Source organism: Psittacula echo (genome assembly GCF_963264785.1).
Source record: "Psittacula echo genome assembly, chromosome: 4".
Taxonomy (NCBI): Eukaryota; Metazoa; Chordata; class Aves; order Psittaciformes; family Psittacidae; genus Psittacula; species Psittacula echo.
In genome coordinates this window covers 53,649,338-53,665,624 of record NC_137738.1, presented here as the reverse complement: position 1 = coordinate 53,665,624, position 16,287 = coordinate 53,649,338, and the positions used below count along the sequence as shown (strand labels likewise).

The 16,287-nt window shown below is 41.8% G+C and overlaps 1 protein-coding gene across 1 annotated transcript in view; it reads left to right on the top strand.

The window, feature by feature from the left end:
• Window positions 1-9,430: 9,430 nt before the first annotated feature.
• The window catches only part of CLVS2 (clavesin 2), a gene marked incomplete at its 5' end in the record, with an annotated part of 51,606 nt that continues 44,749 nt past the window's right edge, over window positions 9,431-16,287 (top strand). Inside the window, one exon of the mRNA XM_080616210.1 lies at window positions 9,431-9,819. Coding sequence (XP_080472336.1) covers window positions 9,431-9,819 — 389 coding nt within the window. The remainder of the gene's footprint in view (window positions 9,820-16,287) is intronic.

Here is a 16,287-nt window from a genome sequence, read left to right as displayed (position 1 = left end):
ACGAAGCTGTATGGTGAAAGTCAGAGGAACTGCTAATGCCAAATGTGCTTTCAGAACTCATTTTGCAAAGTTCTTGTACTACAAGTATGGGCATATCCTGGACTCATTTCATGTGGTCCTGATGGTTAAAACCTGATGGTATTCTGACCTGAGATGTTCAAAGATTTACTTAACGCTTCTGTGGTGCCGGAATATCAAATAGCTCTTCTCCAATAAGCAGAATGCCTTTTTACAAGCCATTTTACAAGACCATATACATTCTCTTGAAAGGCAGAGGACCTGAGAACCTGTCTAAGTACACTGCTGCTTCATCACTAGTGTTTTCTATACATTCAGGTGCATTTTCTATGAACTTCTGACAAAATTTTCAGAGTTTGGGGACACATTTATTTCATCTGATGATTCAGTTTCTGCCTTTCTCTGAATTTTACCAATTCCTTGGCACTGCGGTATATCATTAATTCTTTTTATTTCACCATTAGCAGTGAGGCAGTTAACCTTTGCATGAACATTATACTTTATAGATCCATATATTTTGAAGGCCAGGGGGACTGTTGTGTTAGTCTAAGCTGATGCCCCTTGTTGCGAGAAATATTCTTACTTAGAGAAGTTTGAGAACTGAGTGAATTTGAATTCCTCTACTTCTCAAGGGTAGTATGGAAACTCCCCCTGAATTTGTGGATCAAGACTTCATGTCTGCATGACATTTTCCTTGAACTGATATGTAAAAACAAGTAAATTCATTCCAGGTTTGGTGTTATCACCTCAGTAATACAATTCATTGAAGCAAGCTGAAAGCTAAAGGTCGGAAGATCCTGCTACTGTTGGACCAGTCTCTTGTATAGCCAAAAAGTGCCCCAAAAACCTTTTTGACCTCTCTAAGTTCTTTCTCTCTGAGGGCATTCAGAATTCTGACTTTGAATGCCTGTGCTTGAGCAGCTGAATTGAATCCTAAGTGACTGAGTGAAGTTTAAACTTACCATTTTTAAAGTGCTAAAATCAAATCACCTGCAGCAGTAGCAGAATTAACTTTGTTTCCAAAATCAAATATGTCTACATTTGTTAGCTTTGAGCTGTCTCCATCCCTGCTTGCAAAGAAAACTGTATTTCTGTTTTCTGCTACCATTACTGGCCATAAAACGCCCTGACAAGAAGCCCTCCATGTATGTAAGTTTAGAAAATAAGGCCACCTTTCTGCCCATTGCAATTTAATGACTTTCAATGGCTCCATTTATTTTGAAACGAGTTACAGCATAAGACAGTTTTATTATTCAACAGCTTTTGGGTGCAATCTGGTTTTGACTTAGTAAATAGATGAAGCGCTCAGCCTGAATTCTTTAACTGAAAAAAAGAGGCGGGATATAAACTTAGGAGGCAGCAAGCCTCTCCATGCTTCACTATTTTCTCCGAAAATCACAAAATACATGGATGATATGCCAAGTTTTCAAAGAGACGAGAAGCCTGGAAAATCTTAATGAAATTGTATCACCAAACTATTGCAAACTACACCATCAACACTGCCCGTGTTAGTTACATTATCTTGCCACATAAGTATGTGTGCTGGGATGGAGTACATTTTGCTGAATAAGCTGAAAATGCTGCCTCAAGAGAAGAGGCTGACTTCAGCTTTATTCAATTGCTCTGCTTGCAGGCGATTTTCTGATATTTCAGTGACTGAAAGAATCAAGCCAAATTCACAAACCCAGTCATTCAAAGTGATATAAATTATGACCTTTAAGATCAGAATGGATATTTCTGAGAAAATTTCAGGAAAGTACTATACAGTTATGGTAGAGCAGGTGGGTTTATGGCTGCTGTGTGTGGAAGGTGACATGAATGTTCATGAGGAGTTCACCTCATGAGGTTGTACCAAGTAATCTGATAAGTTGCCGTAACCAAGTCAGTGAAGAAAGATTTATTATTGTGTCTAGATGTGGGGATCAAACACTGCCAGAAATGGTGTGGTGGTATTGTAGGATTAATATCAGATATTCATTCAGGTTGCAACTGGCAGAGTCACAAGTATCATTATTGCAGTGGGCATGATTTGCCCAGAGAACACTGAGAATAATGCTGTATTAAAGAAACTGTTTATGAAACTACATATCATGGGAAAAATATCCTAAAGGAGTTGCTATGTTAAAGGGAAAAAATTCCTGTCTGTCTTATCAAGAAATATGATGTGGTACAAAATGCTACATCTAGAGATAATTCGCATGAATGCTGTGTGTACCAGCAGGCATCCTAACTGCACAATGAGTAAAACAGACTTCCAGTGACATATAGAGCTACCTGACCATGAGGACAAAGAAAGAATTAAAAATATAAAGAAATATAAGGAAATGAGAACTTGAAGACAGGATTTAATAGCTCAAATAGGAAATGTTTACTTGCTTGATACAAAATGAGCTTTTAATATGATAGTTAGAAAGACAGACATACATAAAGATATGAAGGAGAGTAAAAAGCTACAGAAAACTTTGAAAAAGCTGGATTTTCAGCAACAAAAGGCCATTCTTTATGAAACAAAGCACTGCAGTCTTTCCAGTCAGATGAAAGCTGCAACTTACTCTAAAAGCAAATCCACTAAGAGATTTTAAAGCTGGAAATATTGATGATCCCAAAAATCAGTTTTAAAAAGATAAAAACATGTCCCCTGATTTGGCAAAGGAGTTTCAGAAATACCTTCACAGCAGTGAACCCATTCTATAGCATCTCCCATCAGGATTTGAAGAAAATAGCTGATATTAGCTTGGATAGTGCTCAGCTTCCTGAGCTGTAAGCTAAATGATGCTTACTGAAGTCACCTTTACTTTGTGCAGCCAAAATACACAATATACCTGTTTTCCAATGCTGTGAAGTCAGCAGTTATTCTGGCATAGGAAATGCCAGTACCATAAACCAATTGAGTTTCGTCACCTGACATTGCATCCAAATGTAGTTTTCACCCACCTGCTGCACGTGCTGCTACATGTTCAAGGACAAAACTGATCACCTTCTAGATATGCATGTCTGGATATGGAGTTCAAGAAAGTCAAGGCACAGATCATCACTGTGAGCTTTTTAGACTTACATATCTTTCTCATAGCTGCATTAAAATGATTTAATGATAGTTTTGTTCCATGACTACATTAATCCATTTTTAATAAAAGGAGCATTTATTCTAAACTTAGCATTCTTCAACATTCTGATTAATTCTGTACTGGAATTTTAGAAAGTTTAATGTCCTAAGTCATCATTTGACTGAGCTTACTGAAACTATTGGCTCAGTTATGAATTCATTATCTTTTATTTCCTACATATCTCTGATATGCAAATTGTTATAGCAGTGAAATATGTCTGACTGTTTTGCTCCCAGTTAATGCAGTATTAATATAAAAATGAACTTCATTACATTTTGAGATACCATTTTAGTTACATTAAATTAATGTCTGAAACTGCTTGATAGAGTCCTGCAGTTGCCTAAGTTTGGGGTGTTATTTTGTTGTGGGGTTTATTTTGGTTTGTTAATTTTATTTTTTTATTTATTAATACAGCAGTTATTTTGTGTTGGCACTAATGCTGTGCAGAACTTTTACCTTTGTATATCATCTGTTTATGAGATGCTGACTTTTCTAAATCGCAGGTTAATTATTTCAACCTGGAATTTCACCTTTGGAGGACTGTCTGTTCTAACAGTAAAAATGACTGTAAAGACCTTACGTAGATAGAAGAGGAAAGCCCACCAGAGTACTGTCCCCATGACACTAATGTCCTGTTCACACCCATCCTTTCATACTGTACATCTGAAGTGTTTTAAATGCCAGAGATTGAAAGAAAAGAGGTTGTGCAGCCAAAGAAAGAAGAGAGATTTCAAATGAAGAAATAAATTATTCTGTCAGTCTACAGTAGATAAGATAAAAACCAATGGGCTAAATTGCAGCAAGTGATAGATGGGACAGACATTGGGAATAATGTACTGCATGGATACTGAAGCCCTGGGACAGACTGTCTAGAGAAGCTGTGGACTGCCTGCTGCTGGAGTTTTTTAAACACCACTCAGACAAGCATCCATCAGGACGGGGGGTAGATAAACTAGGCAATCTCTTAAAATCCCTTCCAGTTTTCGTTTTTATGATTCTGTGAGTAGGCTTGTCATACTGAAATATTTCTCTGATTAGGGTTTGGTGCTATCCCTTGCCGACTGTAAGGCCATTTTTCCTTATGTTGTTAGAGAACTTTGATGATGAATAAAAGACAGATGTCTAGTTTGCTCTCAGAAGCTGATTTTTCAGCTAGTCAGCATATGAAGTTGCTGACAGATTTCCAACAGAGCTCAGTTCTAGAAGCACCCTTGTTTCAGATATAATGGGACTTTCTAGGTCAAGCATCCTGACATTTTCTACAAACATGCTTAAGTAAAGATCACTATCATGCTCAGACGCTTAACTGCATTCGCATAACTCACCTAGTTACAGAATTCTGCTGGGGGAGAATCCTCAACCTCATGTGGTTCCACTGAGGTTTAAACTGATAAGTTCTACCAGCCACCTGCAGTGAGACAAGATCAAGCTTGAGATCAGTTGCTAAGTCTCAATTGTCATATGAGAACTTGTTAAGTCTCAGCACTGTGGTTAATGAATGACTTCAAAGATTAACTCACATTGAAGAAAATATTTCAGGAGTCCAGGAGCCAAACACTAACTGGTACTGTTTCTTAGGCTTCCACTTTAAGCCAGTCTAGAGGCACACTATGAACATTTAATGATGCTTGTTCTGACCACCTACAGTTGTTATGCTGTTAAAATGTTTGAATGAAATTTCTAAATTGATTCTGAAAGTGGCACTGCCCTGAGTTCTTTGGACTTTGAATTTAGCTCCTTTTGATTTAGGTGATATTCAGGTGCTTTTGAAAAAGTCATAGCCTTTTTCAAAATCTTCAAGGACACACTTAACTACATGCACCTACATAAACACTGCTGAAGAGGAATACATGAGAGCATATGCTCCTGGACATATGTACTTTCAAACATATTTCTCATCTCTTTAACTATACCACAGCTAAATAAGATAAACTGTCTTAGAATTTCGATTCTATATGCCCAGCTGTCCTGAAGGAATACCCAGAGTAGGATGCTGAGGCCAGTGTAACTGTAAGTCAAAGTCAACAGCAAGAGCTGTCTAGAGTCTTACACTACTCCAGAGAAAGTGCAGTACCAATATTAGTCTTAATACAGTTATTTCCTTATCCACCATCTTATAATTATTTTGTTTGGTTTAATTCCAGTATTCTATTTTTGTTCCTGGATGTCCTGATTTTAAACAATTTAATTCTGAATGTGAATTAGCATCTTTGATATCACAACACCTACACAAACACATTTTTGTCTTATTTGTGTTTTATTTTTATTTCAGATCAGGTGCCTAATTGTAGCTATGGGACTGCAGGGCGCTTGGATTTTAATTCTATGAAGTTCAGGCAAAAGTGACTATAAAAGCATCAAAGAAAAATAATAGTTTATAAGTGCAAGCAAAGAGATGCTGAGATTTACATAATGGATTTAATCAGACACCCCTACTGTTTTATAGAAGGAAAAGTGCATACACACAATAAATAAATTACACTGTGCCATCAATATGCTGCATCTAACTGCATTAGTGGTTCTATTTTCCCCTTCATGACTTACGTAGGATAACATATTGGAAAACACATATTTCTTAATTATATTATTTAAATGGTTTGATAAATCTGCTCATAGACATCAGAAACTTCTTTTTATTGCTCCTATGAAGTTATTTATATTTAAATGAAATCCTTCAAGATCTCAAAGTATTGAAAAGATGTTACTGGCATAGTAAGACCCATCATGGCTTGGACCAAAATCTTGTTCTTTGACCTACTCCATCTTCAGGCTGCCTTGCTGCCTGTGCTTTTCATAGTGCCCACCTTCTAAATCTACTCAGTTCAGGAAGAGCTATGTAAACCATCTCCTTCAATCATGATCTCCTTCATTTTGATCTATTTTCAACAAGACATTGCAAAATGATCTTGAAATACTGTTCAGATTCGATGAATTTCATTTTAATGTGGCAATGTATTGGTTAGAAATTGTTAAATTATTAAATACATTTTTGTGGAGACTGAACTTTGTTTGAAAAGGAAGCATAAAGAAATTGGATTGGTTTTGATGAAATTAATTAATATATCTGGCTTCCAGATTTCTTTTTATCCTCTTCCTCCGCATTTTTCCCCTGTGTTTTTCTGTGCCTTTTTTATTTTAAAAAGGGTAAAAAGAGGAAGGACTTAAATAAAGTAAAAAATGGGGAAAACAAACAAACCCATGAAAAATACTGGAAGTTTTCAGTGAAATTCTATGTATTTTCTTTTCTTTTTCTTTTTTCTTTTTCTTTTTTTTTTTAATTAAGAAACTTTAGAATCAACTTTTTCTGTAGTTTCAAAATTGTTAATATTTTAATTCTGGCCAGTTCATTTCTTTTCTCTGTTCAGTTTTTATGCACTGGAATACATGACAAAATCTAATATATGTGTATGCTTCCACTTGCAATAGAAAAATAAAACAAATTAAGGAATGTGTTACTGGAGGTCATAGACAGGATATATTACGGACTTGATTTTGCAAGACACTGAATGCCTGCGGCTTGCCTTGCACTGACTTGTCACATGACCTGCTCTTCTATTAGCTTAATTGCAATGGAAAAGGCAGAGCAGTGACAATAGAAATGGAAGATGATGGCAGGAAAAGTCTGGTTGTTAGCTCCATAGGGGTGATGGAAACAGCTCTTCTCAAAGGGTGTTTGCTGAGGAATATAAAAGTAACACAGAGGAAAATATCAAGAGCAAATGAAAATGAAGATTTAAGAATAATAGAGAATATTTTAAAACAAGCACAAACTATTTCTGGAGCAATAACTGCTCTAAGAAAAAGTTACCAACTTAGATGAATCACATCTACATAAAGAGGCTAATCTAAAATTTAAAAGCATTTTATCAGACAAAGAGAAAAAAGCTTTTCTAGTGAGTGATTCAGTCCTTAGGTAGACTGCTTATCTTTTTCTCTTGTGAGGCATCTCAAAGCATGCGGTGATATTCAGATGAAATGAAGCTGGGCAGCAAAGACTGGGCACTATCAGATAGGTCCTTCCATCAGTCTCTGCTTTCAGCTAGGTCATTGGAAGACTGGTACCCAGCTTAGAAGGGACCGGTGCTTCTCTTTGCCCTTCCCTCAATCCACACTGCGTATGTTTTGAGGTCAGGCAGCTGTGCAGAAACAGTTAAAACTTGACCCTTGGCACAAAGAAAGGACCTGGTGAAGAACTCAAAGCCCCTATAAAACCCTGTGAAAAGCAAACCCTCCCTTTAGCCGCCAGAAGAATGACTATTTTGCCACCTAACTACTGCTCGCTGCCTAGACTCACTCTCAGAACGTGCTCATTGCTGAGGGCTCCCTCCTGCTGCTGAGGTCATTTGTTTCATCTGACGATGGCCTGCAGAAAATGCAGGGTACCATTTAAGTGCTTTTATGAGTATCTTTATTTGCCTGAGAACACATACTATACTTCCCGATGGTGTACTCCCCATATATACTCTCTACACGGTTCAGTGATCTCAGGGCCTTTTCAATAATTGAGGCTATGTGCTCTGGCTATGTTATCTTGGGAAAGGAGCCCAGTGCAGTATTGGAGCACTGTACTTTCTATAGGAAGGAGGAGGAAATACATGCTGTAGGCTTCTCTGTGTTCGCTGTATCTTTGCTGTAAGCTTGATTTTCAGTCTTGCAGCAGGGAGGCCCAGTCCCTCAGACAAAAGTCAAATGTTCTTCAGTGGGAATTTCTCCTGAAAGGTGACTGCAGCATCAAACTTTTCTGCACGAAAAAAGTATTTTCCTCACTGAAAAGTCAATATGCAGAAGAAAGTTATTTTTGTCCTTTGTGATATAATGCATTTGGAAACATGCTGCCTCCGATGGGAGGCCAAAACAGAGCGTTGCTTTGTTTTATTCCCAGGTTTTTAAGCTCACAACGTTTCCTGTTAATAAATTCAGCCAAAAGAGAGGATTGCAAGGAAAGTCATCACTCCACGAACAACATCTCACTACTGGCACGACCCCGAGATTTACACGGACCCTCGGCCTGACTCCCACGGGAAGCTCCGCAGGCACGCGCTGCCCCACAAATCGAGGGGCCCCTCCGCTACCCACCCCCCTCTCCGGGCAACCACCATCTTGTTCCTCGCACCCCCGGCGCAAGCAGCCGCGGCGCGTCTCTGCGCAAAGCTCCCCACCATTCTCCGCGGAGATCCGCGCTGCAGGCGCCGTCCTCCGCACCACCTCCCCCCACCCACCCTCTGCCCCACGGCAGCTCGGCGCTGCGTTGCGCGGGGGAAAGCGGCGCTGCCTCCGCTCCCGCCTCTCTCCACCCCCCTCCGCGCGGCTCCAGCGGGGCGTTTTCGGCGTCCGAGGGCAGGTGCCGTTGCGCGCCTGTGTATGTGAGCGTGTGTGAGTGTGTGTGTGCAAGGCGGGGCCGCGCAGCAGGCAGCCCTGCGCCGACTGGTACCATCTGGGAGCTGGGGCGTGGAACGGAGGAGAGCGCAGAAGGGGGACGAGCATCCTCAAGGCCGAGGCTCCGTGTGGCTTTCCGGGCTCCGCGCCGGCGAGCGGGAGCCTCTTCGGTACCGGTACCGGCGAAGCACCTGCGGATCAGCTTCCCTCCTCCTCCCTCCTGTTGTTTATTTTATTTATTAATTTATTTATTTATTTATTTTAGTTTGGTGTTGCTGTTTTTTTGTTTTGGGTTTTTTGTTTGTTTGTTTGTTTTGTTTAGTGGGGTTTTTTTTAGCCCTCCCTCAAATCCAGGGAGACGCTTCCGAAGCGGAGCGAGCGCTGATCTTACGTAAATGGTGCTGCTCTGGGGAGGGCAGCCCCCCTGCCAGCCCCGGGCCAGGGGAGCGTCCGCCGGTGCCGCTCGCCCTGCCTAGCGGCCGGGCCCCTCGCTGCCGCTGCAGCCCGGCCTGAGATCCGTTCTAGCACCGACAGCGGCACCGGCACCAGCGGGGGCAAGCGGCGAGTGCAGCCGGTAGCCCGCAGCCCCGTCCCCGTGGTCTTTCGGCTCCTCCGCGGACCGTTGCGGGGATGCTGCGGAGCGTCGGATCCCGCGGCGGGGAGGGCGCTATGTCAGAGAGATAACGCAGCTCTGCCAGCAGCCCGGGGCCAGTCTCGGTGCCAGCCCTCCCCCGGGACCTGGCTGCCTGGGAGCCTCTCGCTTCTCGGCGGCCGGACTGGCAGCGGCGGCGAGGCCGGAAAGCCGCGGGGCGAGGCCCGGCGGGGCGCGGGAGCGTCTGCTGGCCGAGCCGGGGCACCCCGCCTGCGGGGGCCAAGCGGCCGGGAGGCTGAGGAGTGCCGGCAGCAGAGGCGGGGAGGAGGAGGGCAGCGCCATGACTCATTTGCAGGCAGGTCTCTCCCCGGAGACTCTGGAGAAAGCCCGGCTGGAGCTGAATGAGAACCCTGACACCTTGCACCAGGACATCCAGGAGGTGCGGGACATGGTGATCACCCGCCCAGACATCGGCTTCCTCCGCACCGACGATGCCTTCATCCTGCGGTTCCTGCGTGCCAGGAAGTTTCAGCACTTCGAGGCGTTTCGCCTCCTGGCCCAGTACTTTGAATATCGCCAGCAGAACCTGGACATGTTCAAGAGCTTCAAGGCCACAGACCCGGGCATCAAGCAGGCGCTGAAGGATGGTTTCCCCGGTGGGCTGGCCAACCTGGACCACTATGGCAGAAAGATCCTCGTCCTTTTTGCTGCCAACTGGGACCAGAGCAGGTAAATGCAGATCCACCCACCCACCCTAATCCCTTCTTCACCCAGGCAACGTACAGGAAAAGCTGTGCCAGAGCAGAGAGAGGATGGGTGGGCAGTGAGGACACAGCCAAGTCTGCCCACAGGGGGCTGGACAGCAGCGTGGAAGGTGGGGGGGGGGGGGAAAGAATGAAGAAATTAAATCAAATTTCATGGCTTAGGGCCTTTTCAACATGCTCATCCTTCAGGGACTGAATTTTGGGAGGGAAGTAGGAATTGCTCCAGTGCTCTTCTCAACTGGCTGATAGCTGCCCACCCTTAGCCGAAGTGAGCTGGCATGGTAGATGATGTGCGTATCCCCCTGACAAAGGCTGGTTGTGCTTTTCTTGCTGGTCTTTCTACATTGACACGCACAGAGCAGCTCAGGTGCCATAGGAGAAAGTGGACGATGCTGTGTGTAAAACAGGAGTATCCATGATGATCCTTGAGCTGAAAAGTTTATCTGTGCAAGAAGCTGAGGCTCCCAAATCCTTTCCCTCGGCTAAAGAAAGCATTTCCTGAGCCACCTGGAATTGCCAGGATGGAAGTTGCAGTAACCACTTCTTTTCCCTACTCATGCTGCTTCAAGTGGGAATTCCCTGATCCAAGCACACCAGGATTTGGTAACAAATTGAAGGAGGCAAGTGCAGTCCCTGGAACAATTTCAGATACTTTTTGGGACTACTGTAGTCTGAAGATGACTTAGCAGGCTGACCCAAGAGCTGTCTTTGACCAAGGCCCTTTCTTTCAAGAGTCAGCTTGATACTATGTGACACTATTTGGTTATTCTAAATGCCTCATTGATTGTCATGCTCAGTTTCTTCCAGTCTAAAATTCTGTCTGCAGAATTTGCTTGATTTTCAGATGTAAATGAAGGAATCCATTAAGAGTGTACTCTCTTAAACCTGCTGTAAGCACTGCAGAATTTCCTTAGGCTCCCAACCTGCAAGCACGTTTAGCATCTGAAGCACTTCTCAGTGAGGAAACCTAAAATCTTGCTAGTTGCCTGACATGAACCCAAACCATCTTTTGTGCAGTCAACACAAGCTGGGCATAGGCAGTGCTGAGCATTCCATGCAGCTATCCCAAGCTCAGCTATTTTGAAATATTGGGGGGACATAAATAGCCAGCCCTGTGGATAGAAAGGACTGAATCTGGGGGATCGGCATGCTTAAGCTTGCCCTTTAATTGTTTGTGTAGCTATTCTCTTGCAGGCTGTGTGGATAGCCACTGCAGGGAGTGATCCCACGGCTCCCTGCATCAGTCAGTGTTGCAGCTAGGGATGGCTGCTGGCCCACCGTGGAGTTCCTCATTTCCAGACACGGTGGCCATATCCACACTGCCTACTGGGAGAGTTTCCTGGCCCTTGCTAACCCATGAATCATGCCCAGGCACTGGGAGAAAGCTGTCTGGAGCAAATCAAAACTGCCCATGACCAGGCAAACAAAAACAAAGTGTGGATGAACATATATGCAGAGCTGGTGCCAGTGTCCTTTTCCTGCTTCGGTTTTCTAGCAGATGGAGCAAAGGCAGCTGAGTGAGGAAGCATCGGTGATGAGGCTAAGGACTCTCCGAGTGGGCTTCATTTTCCATATAAGGACCTTCCTTATTTCCCCCTTGAGGACCAGGTCAACTTTTTATTTTAAAAGCAACTTCACAAACTCTTAGAAACCCCTGAAGGAAGAATTAGCAAATAAATAGATATTCTATACTGTATTGTCATTTCTCATTAATGAAAAAAACCCAAAGCTTTATGTGATGTTTTTCAGGTCATTAGTTCCTAGTCAAAAGAACACCAAGAATTCAAGTTCAGAAATAAAGTAGCATTTAAAAAAATAATTGCAATGTGAAAAGAATGGTTGCAATTTCTTCTTAATTTTGGAGGTGCTAATATTTGAATTATATGACATCAGCTGGTACAATAGAAAATGTATATTTTTTTTTCATGAAGTCCTATTGGTACAATTATTATTATCAATTTTATAGTAGCAAAGTGACTGGAGTTCACCAGGGTACCTAATGCTTGCAATTGTATGCTTACTGCTTTTCAGCACTGCATGCCCACAGTACACCTCTCCTCCAGAGCAAGGGATTTATTTTCAGATAGACCACGCAGACAAAGGGGAGAGAGCTGAAGCCCAGCTGCAGGGAGTGGTTTGCTCCAAGGCACATGACAACTCAGTGACAGATCTGGGAATGGAGCTAGGTCATTTTCTTTTCTAATTAATTTAGTGTCTTCCATTATCTGATGTTCAGCAACTGAACCTTGGGAGAACTGTGTATGGAACTTACACTAGAGCTGCTGTGCAATATGTCTCAAGCTTATTCCTCAACTGACCTGAGAGCTTGTTGTGCATAAAGCACTGCTCCTTTTTACAGTAACAATGGGAGTATTACTTCTTGAAGTCTGTCTTGTTAGGACCTCTTTGTATGCTTCATAAACTGAGTTAATAGAGCGCAGCATGCCTCCACATTTATCACGTGTGTACAACTTATTATGGCCAGCATGTAACAATTAGAAATAAAAAGTTCCAATTTGTTATTTAAATGAAGAGCAGACATACTATAGATGATTTATATAGCACCAGCAGCCTGTGATGTACATAGTTCCAATTAAGAAGAAAAGTGTGGGAGGCAGAACATTCCTATGGTAAAATAAGCCTGTATACTAGATGTTAAATCACTAAATTGAAGCAGGGCTTGAAAACTGTACCAGATATCCTACCATGTGAACAACTAGATCATATATGTATTTGAAAAGAACAAGCAAAAAAATGAATGGTGAAGGATAATGCACTGAGTAGCCCAGCAGGTTTCAGTGGGACCCTGCCTAACTCCCCACCCTGTCTGTGCTATGGGGAAAGTGAAGACGGGTGGCACTCCTGCCAGGAGGCTGGTAGCACTCAGGGAGGAATCAGCCTTCCTTATTAGCTTGCAAATTGTTGATTGATAGCTACATTTGGCTTGTAGGGGTGTACGTGCATTTGAAGACTCCCTTATGCTTCATGTGTCTAGCTGGTGGAGGTTTTTTTTTTCAGTTAATGGTACAATTAACTTCAACTGTCAGTGGCAAGGGACCTGTTGTCATGCATCTTCTTCTGTATGCTTTGTGGCACCTGTACACAAATTCCCCAGGAAAATCAGTCCATTTTGATGCTATTTATTTGAAATCTTTCCTGGTATTATCTCAGAGTTTTTCCTAGAAAGTGCAATAGAAAAGTGCAGTAGAAGAGTGATGCAGTGATATCTAGTTCCTCTCTGTGTCACAGTGACCTAGTCATCTCACAGTGTCCTCAGTGAATATGGAAATCCCCTGCACTCATTGCCATTAGCTCTGCTGTTGCATCAGATGATTTATAGCAGGGCAAATACGGACTCCACTGGTTTGCTTTCAGACCTATTCTTTCATGTGCAGAAGTGCTACAAACTTATCTTTTCTTCCCATTAAATAAAAATTTAAATAATGTAGCTATTAGGAGTCTGGTCTGTTCCTCGGCTCGCTATTAACCACAGGCGAGTTGGCAGGGTATTTTTCAAGCTCTGATTGAGCCAGTATGACAAAATAAATAGCAATACTAACAGTAATAACATATTAGCGGTAGCAAAGTACCTGGTTAAGAGTCAATTTTTGTTTGGAAGTTATATCTTTCAAATAATAATAATTAACTGTTCCAAACACTGTAGTTTTTTACACTTTCTCTTGCTGACCGATGTTATCTTACTGTTTCCTAGCTTTCTCCCAGGTATCTGTATCTGCCTATTACTCGCATTTAGACTGAGTGTTTTGGCTAGGGATCTTTTTGATCAATGATAATGTAAAATTTATATCAGGTTGTTCTGCATCTGTGTCTGTGACTTAGACACTGGGCTAATTTAAAGAGCAATGAATGGTATTAAATCTGAATCTGAAAGCTAATCTGGTAAAATATTAGGATCAGTTTCTATTTTCCTATGCATTTTTGTAACACTGGTGGTGTTTTTGGTTTTAGAGTATGGGCTCCCAGGGCATCCTGCCACTATTTAAGCAGAATAGTTGTAAAGGAAGTTTCTGTCTCCCATCTTTTGAACATACAAGTCTGTACCCAGACTGACAAATCAAGGAGATATGAGGCATCATTTCTGCATACTGCTTTGTGTATCCTGAGAACTCTTATTTGACTGAAATTCTAAAAATAAAAAGAGCAGTAGGTTAGAAATAGGATGATGGCTCAGAGACTTGACCAAGCTTTCCATTTTAAACCACAGTGGCATAAGACTTCATTTGACAGAAATCTTTACTTTTCCAAATGGCGATGAGCTTAAAATACAGACTGTGTTCCTTTCATGTTTGGGACCTTCAGGAGACATGCGCCTTAAATTGCGGTGAAGAAGACTTACCATTTATCTGTTCCAGTTAACTAATGAAAGGCAGACTCATGCCACTCAGTTTTAATTCTCAAAATAACTTGAACTTTCTTTCTACTGGGGGGAGGGATGACAAATAGCAATAGAGATAGTAGGGCAACCCTGCCAAATCAGATTATCTGTTATTCAGAGGAAAAGTGAATTGACTGAAACCAGAATCTGGTTAAACAGATGATACGATAGATGCCACTCATCATCAAGAACATAAACTATTGAAAACAGCTGACACAGCCTGATTTGACATGAGACATCTGTACCCTGCATTCTTCCTGTCTCTTCTCTTTCTGTTGGCCTGATAGAGATCACAGTGGCCTCTGGGAGTGAAGAGGATGCGTAGACCATATAACCAAGAGCTAAAGGTGAAAGATCATAATGAAACACTACCAAGAGTTGATAGTAGTGTCTGCCAGACTGTTTTTTTCCCAGAAAACCTGGGAAATACTTTGAATCTGTTCATGTCACATAAAACATTCTCAAAGAACTTTTCTGTAAAGGGGAAATGGCTGCCACTGTTAAATTGCAAGAAAGTGGGATGCTTAGTTAATTGTTTGAGCTGTTCTGTTCTTGACAAATTAAGACTTCAGTGAGGCATTACCCTTGAAGGTTCTATTCCTGTTGTGGTAGGAATTGTAGCCATCCCAAAGCATTTGAAAGAATCGCTGTCAGTGTGGCTATTATCCCAGGCTCATTGCTTTAAAGTCAACCCGAATGAAAAATTGCAAGAGGTACCGGAGTGTGTCTGCATACCAGTCCCCACCTTATTTGAACTCAGGCTGGGACTCACATAGAAAAGAAACATTAGGAGTGCATTATATATGTGATAACATATTTCCAGCATTTGTTATTCACATTAACAACTGGGCTAAAAAGTTGCCTAAGCTTTCCATCAGATTAAGCATGGTTCTATAAATAGAGGGCACTAAATACATTAAAATTAACCACGAGTTCTTGATTATCAGAGTAATTAGTAATACCTTGCTAGCTACAATGCATCCCATAAGAGTCTGTTTAAACAAGTGAATTTAGTCATAAATAAGTAGGATTTATTTCTGCACAGCCTATCTCCAGGCTACTACAGAATATGCAATGCAGCAGGTCAGGCCCAGCACACTGTATGTACTTGGTAGCACTGAAAGAGTCATTGTAAAACTAGGGCCAGGGTAAAATGAGCGGCTAGCAGTCTCTTAAGTACACGCTATTACTTAAATGGATTAATAAGAATAAAAGAATACCATCTTGGCCTGAGACTGAACACCATGTTGTCTTAAAATTAAGGCTAATATGTTGACTTTTTGTTTTCTTTAAAGTAGAATGGCAATCAAAGCCGTCATGGACCAAATTTATTTTACACTCACTAACATCCCGTTTTTCTCACTTTTCATTAGTTGTATTTCTGAACCTATATGGAAAGTAATTTCAACAACACAATCCAGAGTAATTTTCCCACCTTTTCACATAAGATTTTAATTTCCCAAAGTTCAGCCAAGGATGGAGTGTATTTTATGGCAGTCTGTGCATCCTGGTGCTGACATGAACAGTAGTAGCAATGAGGTGAAATGTTGGACAACATGAAGCTGCAGTGCATTAAAGATGAGTCTTTATGCAAATAACTCTGTGCTGTGTGAAAGCTTTAGTTTAGTTTCTTTAATCTTGTTGCATTTGCTTGGGCTGCTCAGCTGATACTTTCAGCTGCCATTTGCACTGTCTCAGATTTCATCTATCACACCAGGTTTACATTTCTGGCTCTCCTTAGCACGTGTCCAGAGTAAAAGCTGCTTTAAATATCCACTAATGGATTTGTCTTTCTTGTCTGGTTTCCTGTACTGTACTTAAGTAAGGTATCAAAAGGAAGGGATGAAGTCCATTACAGAATGAAGGATAGCTCCTATCTTCAGCTAATTGCCCTGAAGGGCATTTCAGGCAGGAAACTTGGTTGTTAGTGACATGTCCCTGTATACTCCTGATGTAGCTTTTTAGACTTGAAAAGTACTTCATATACCTTCCTCTAGCCAAAAATTGTTCTTGCTTCATTATAGCTAGACCTGTGTT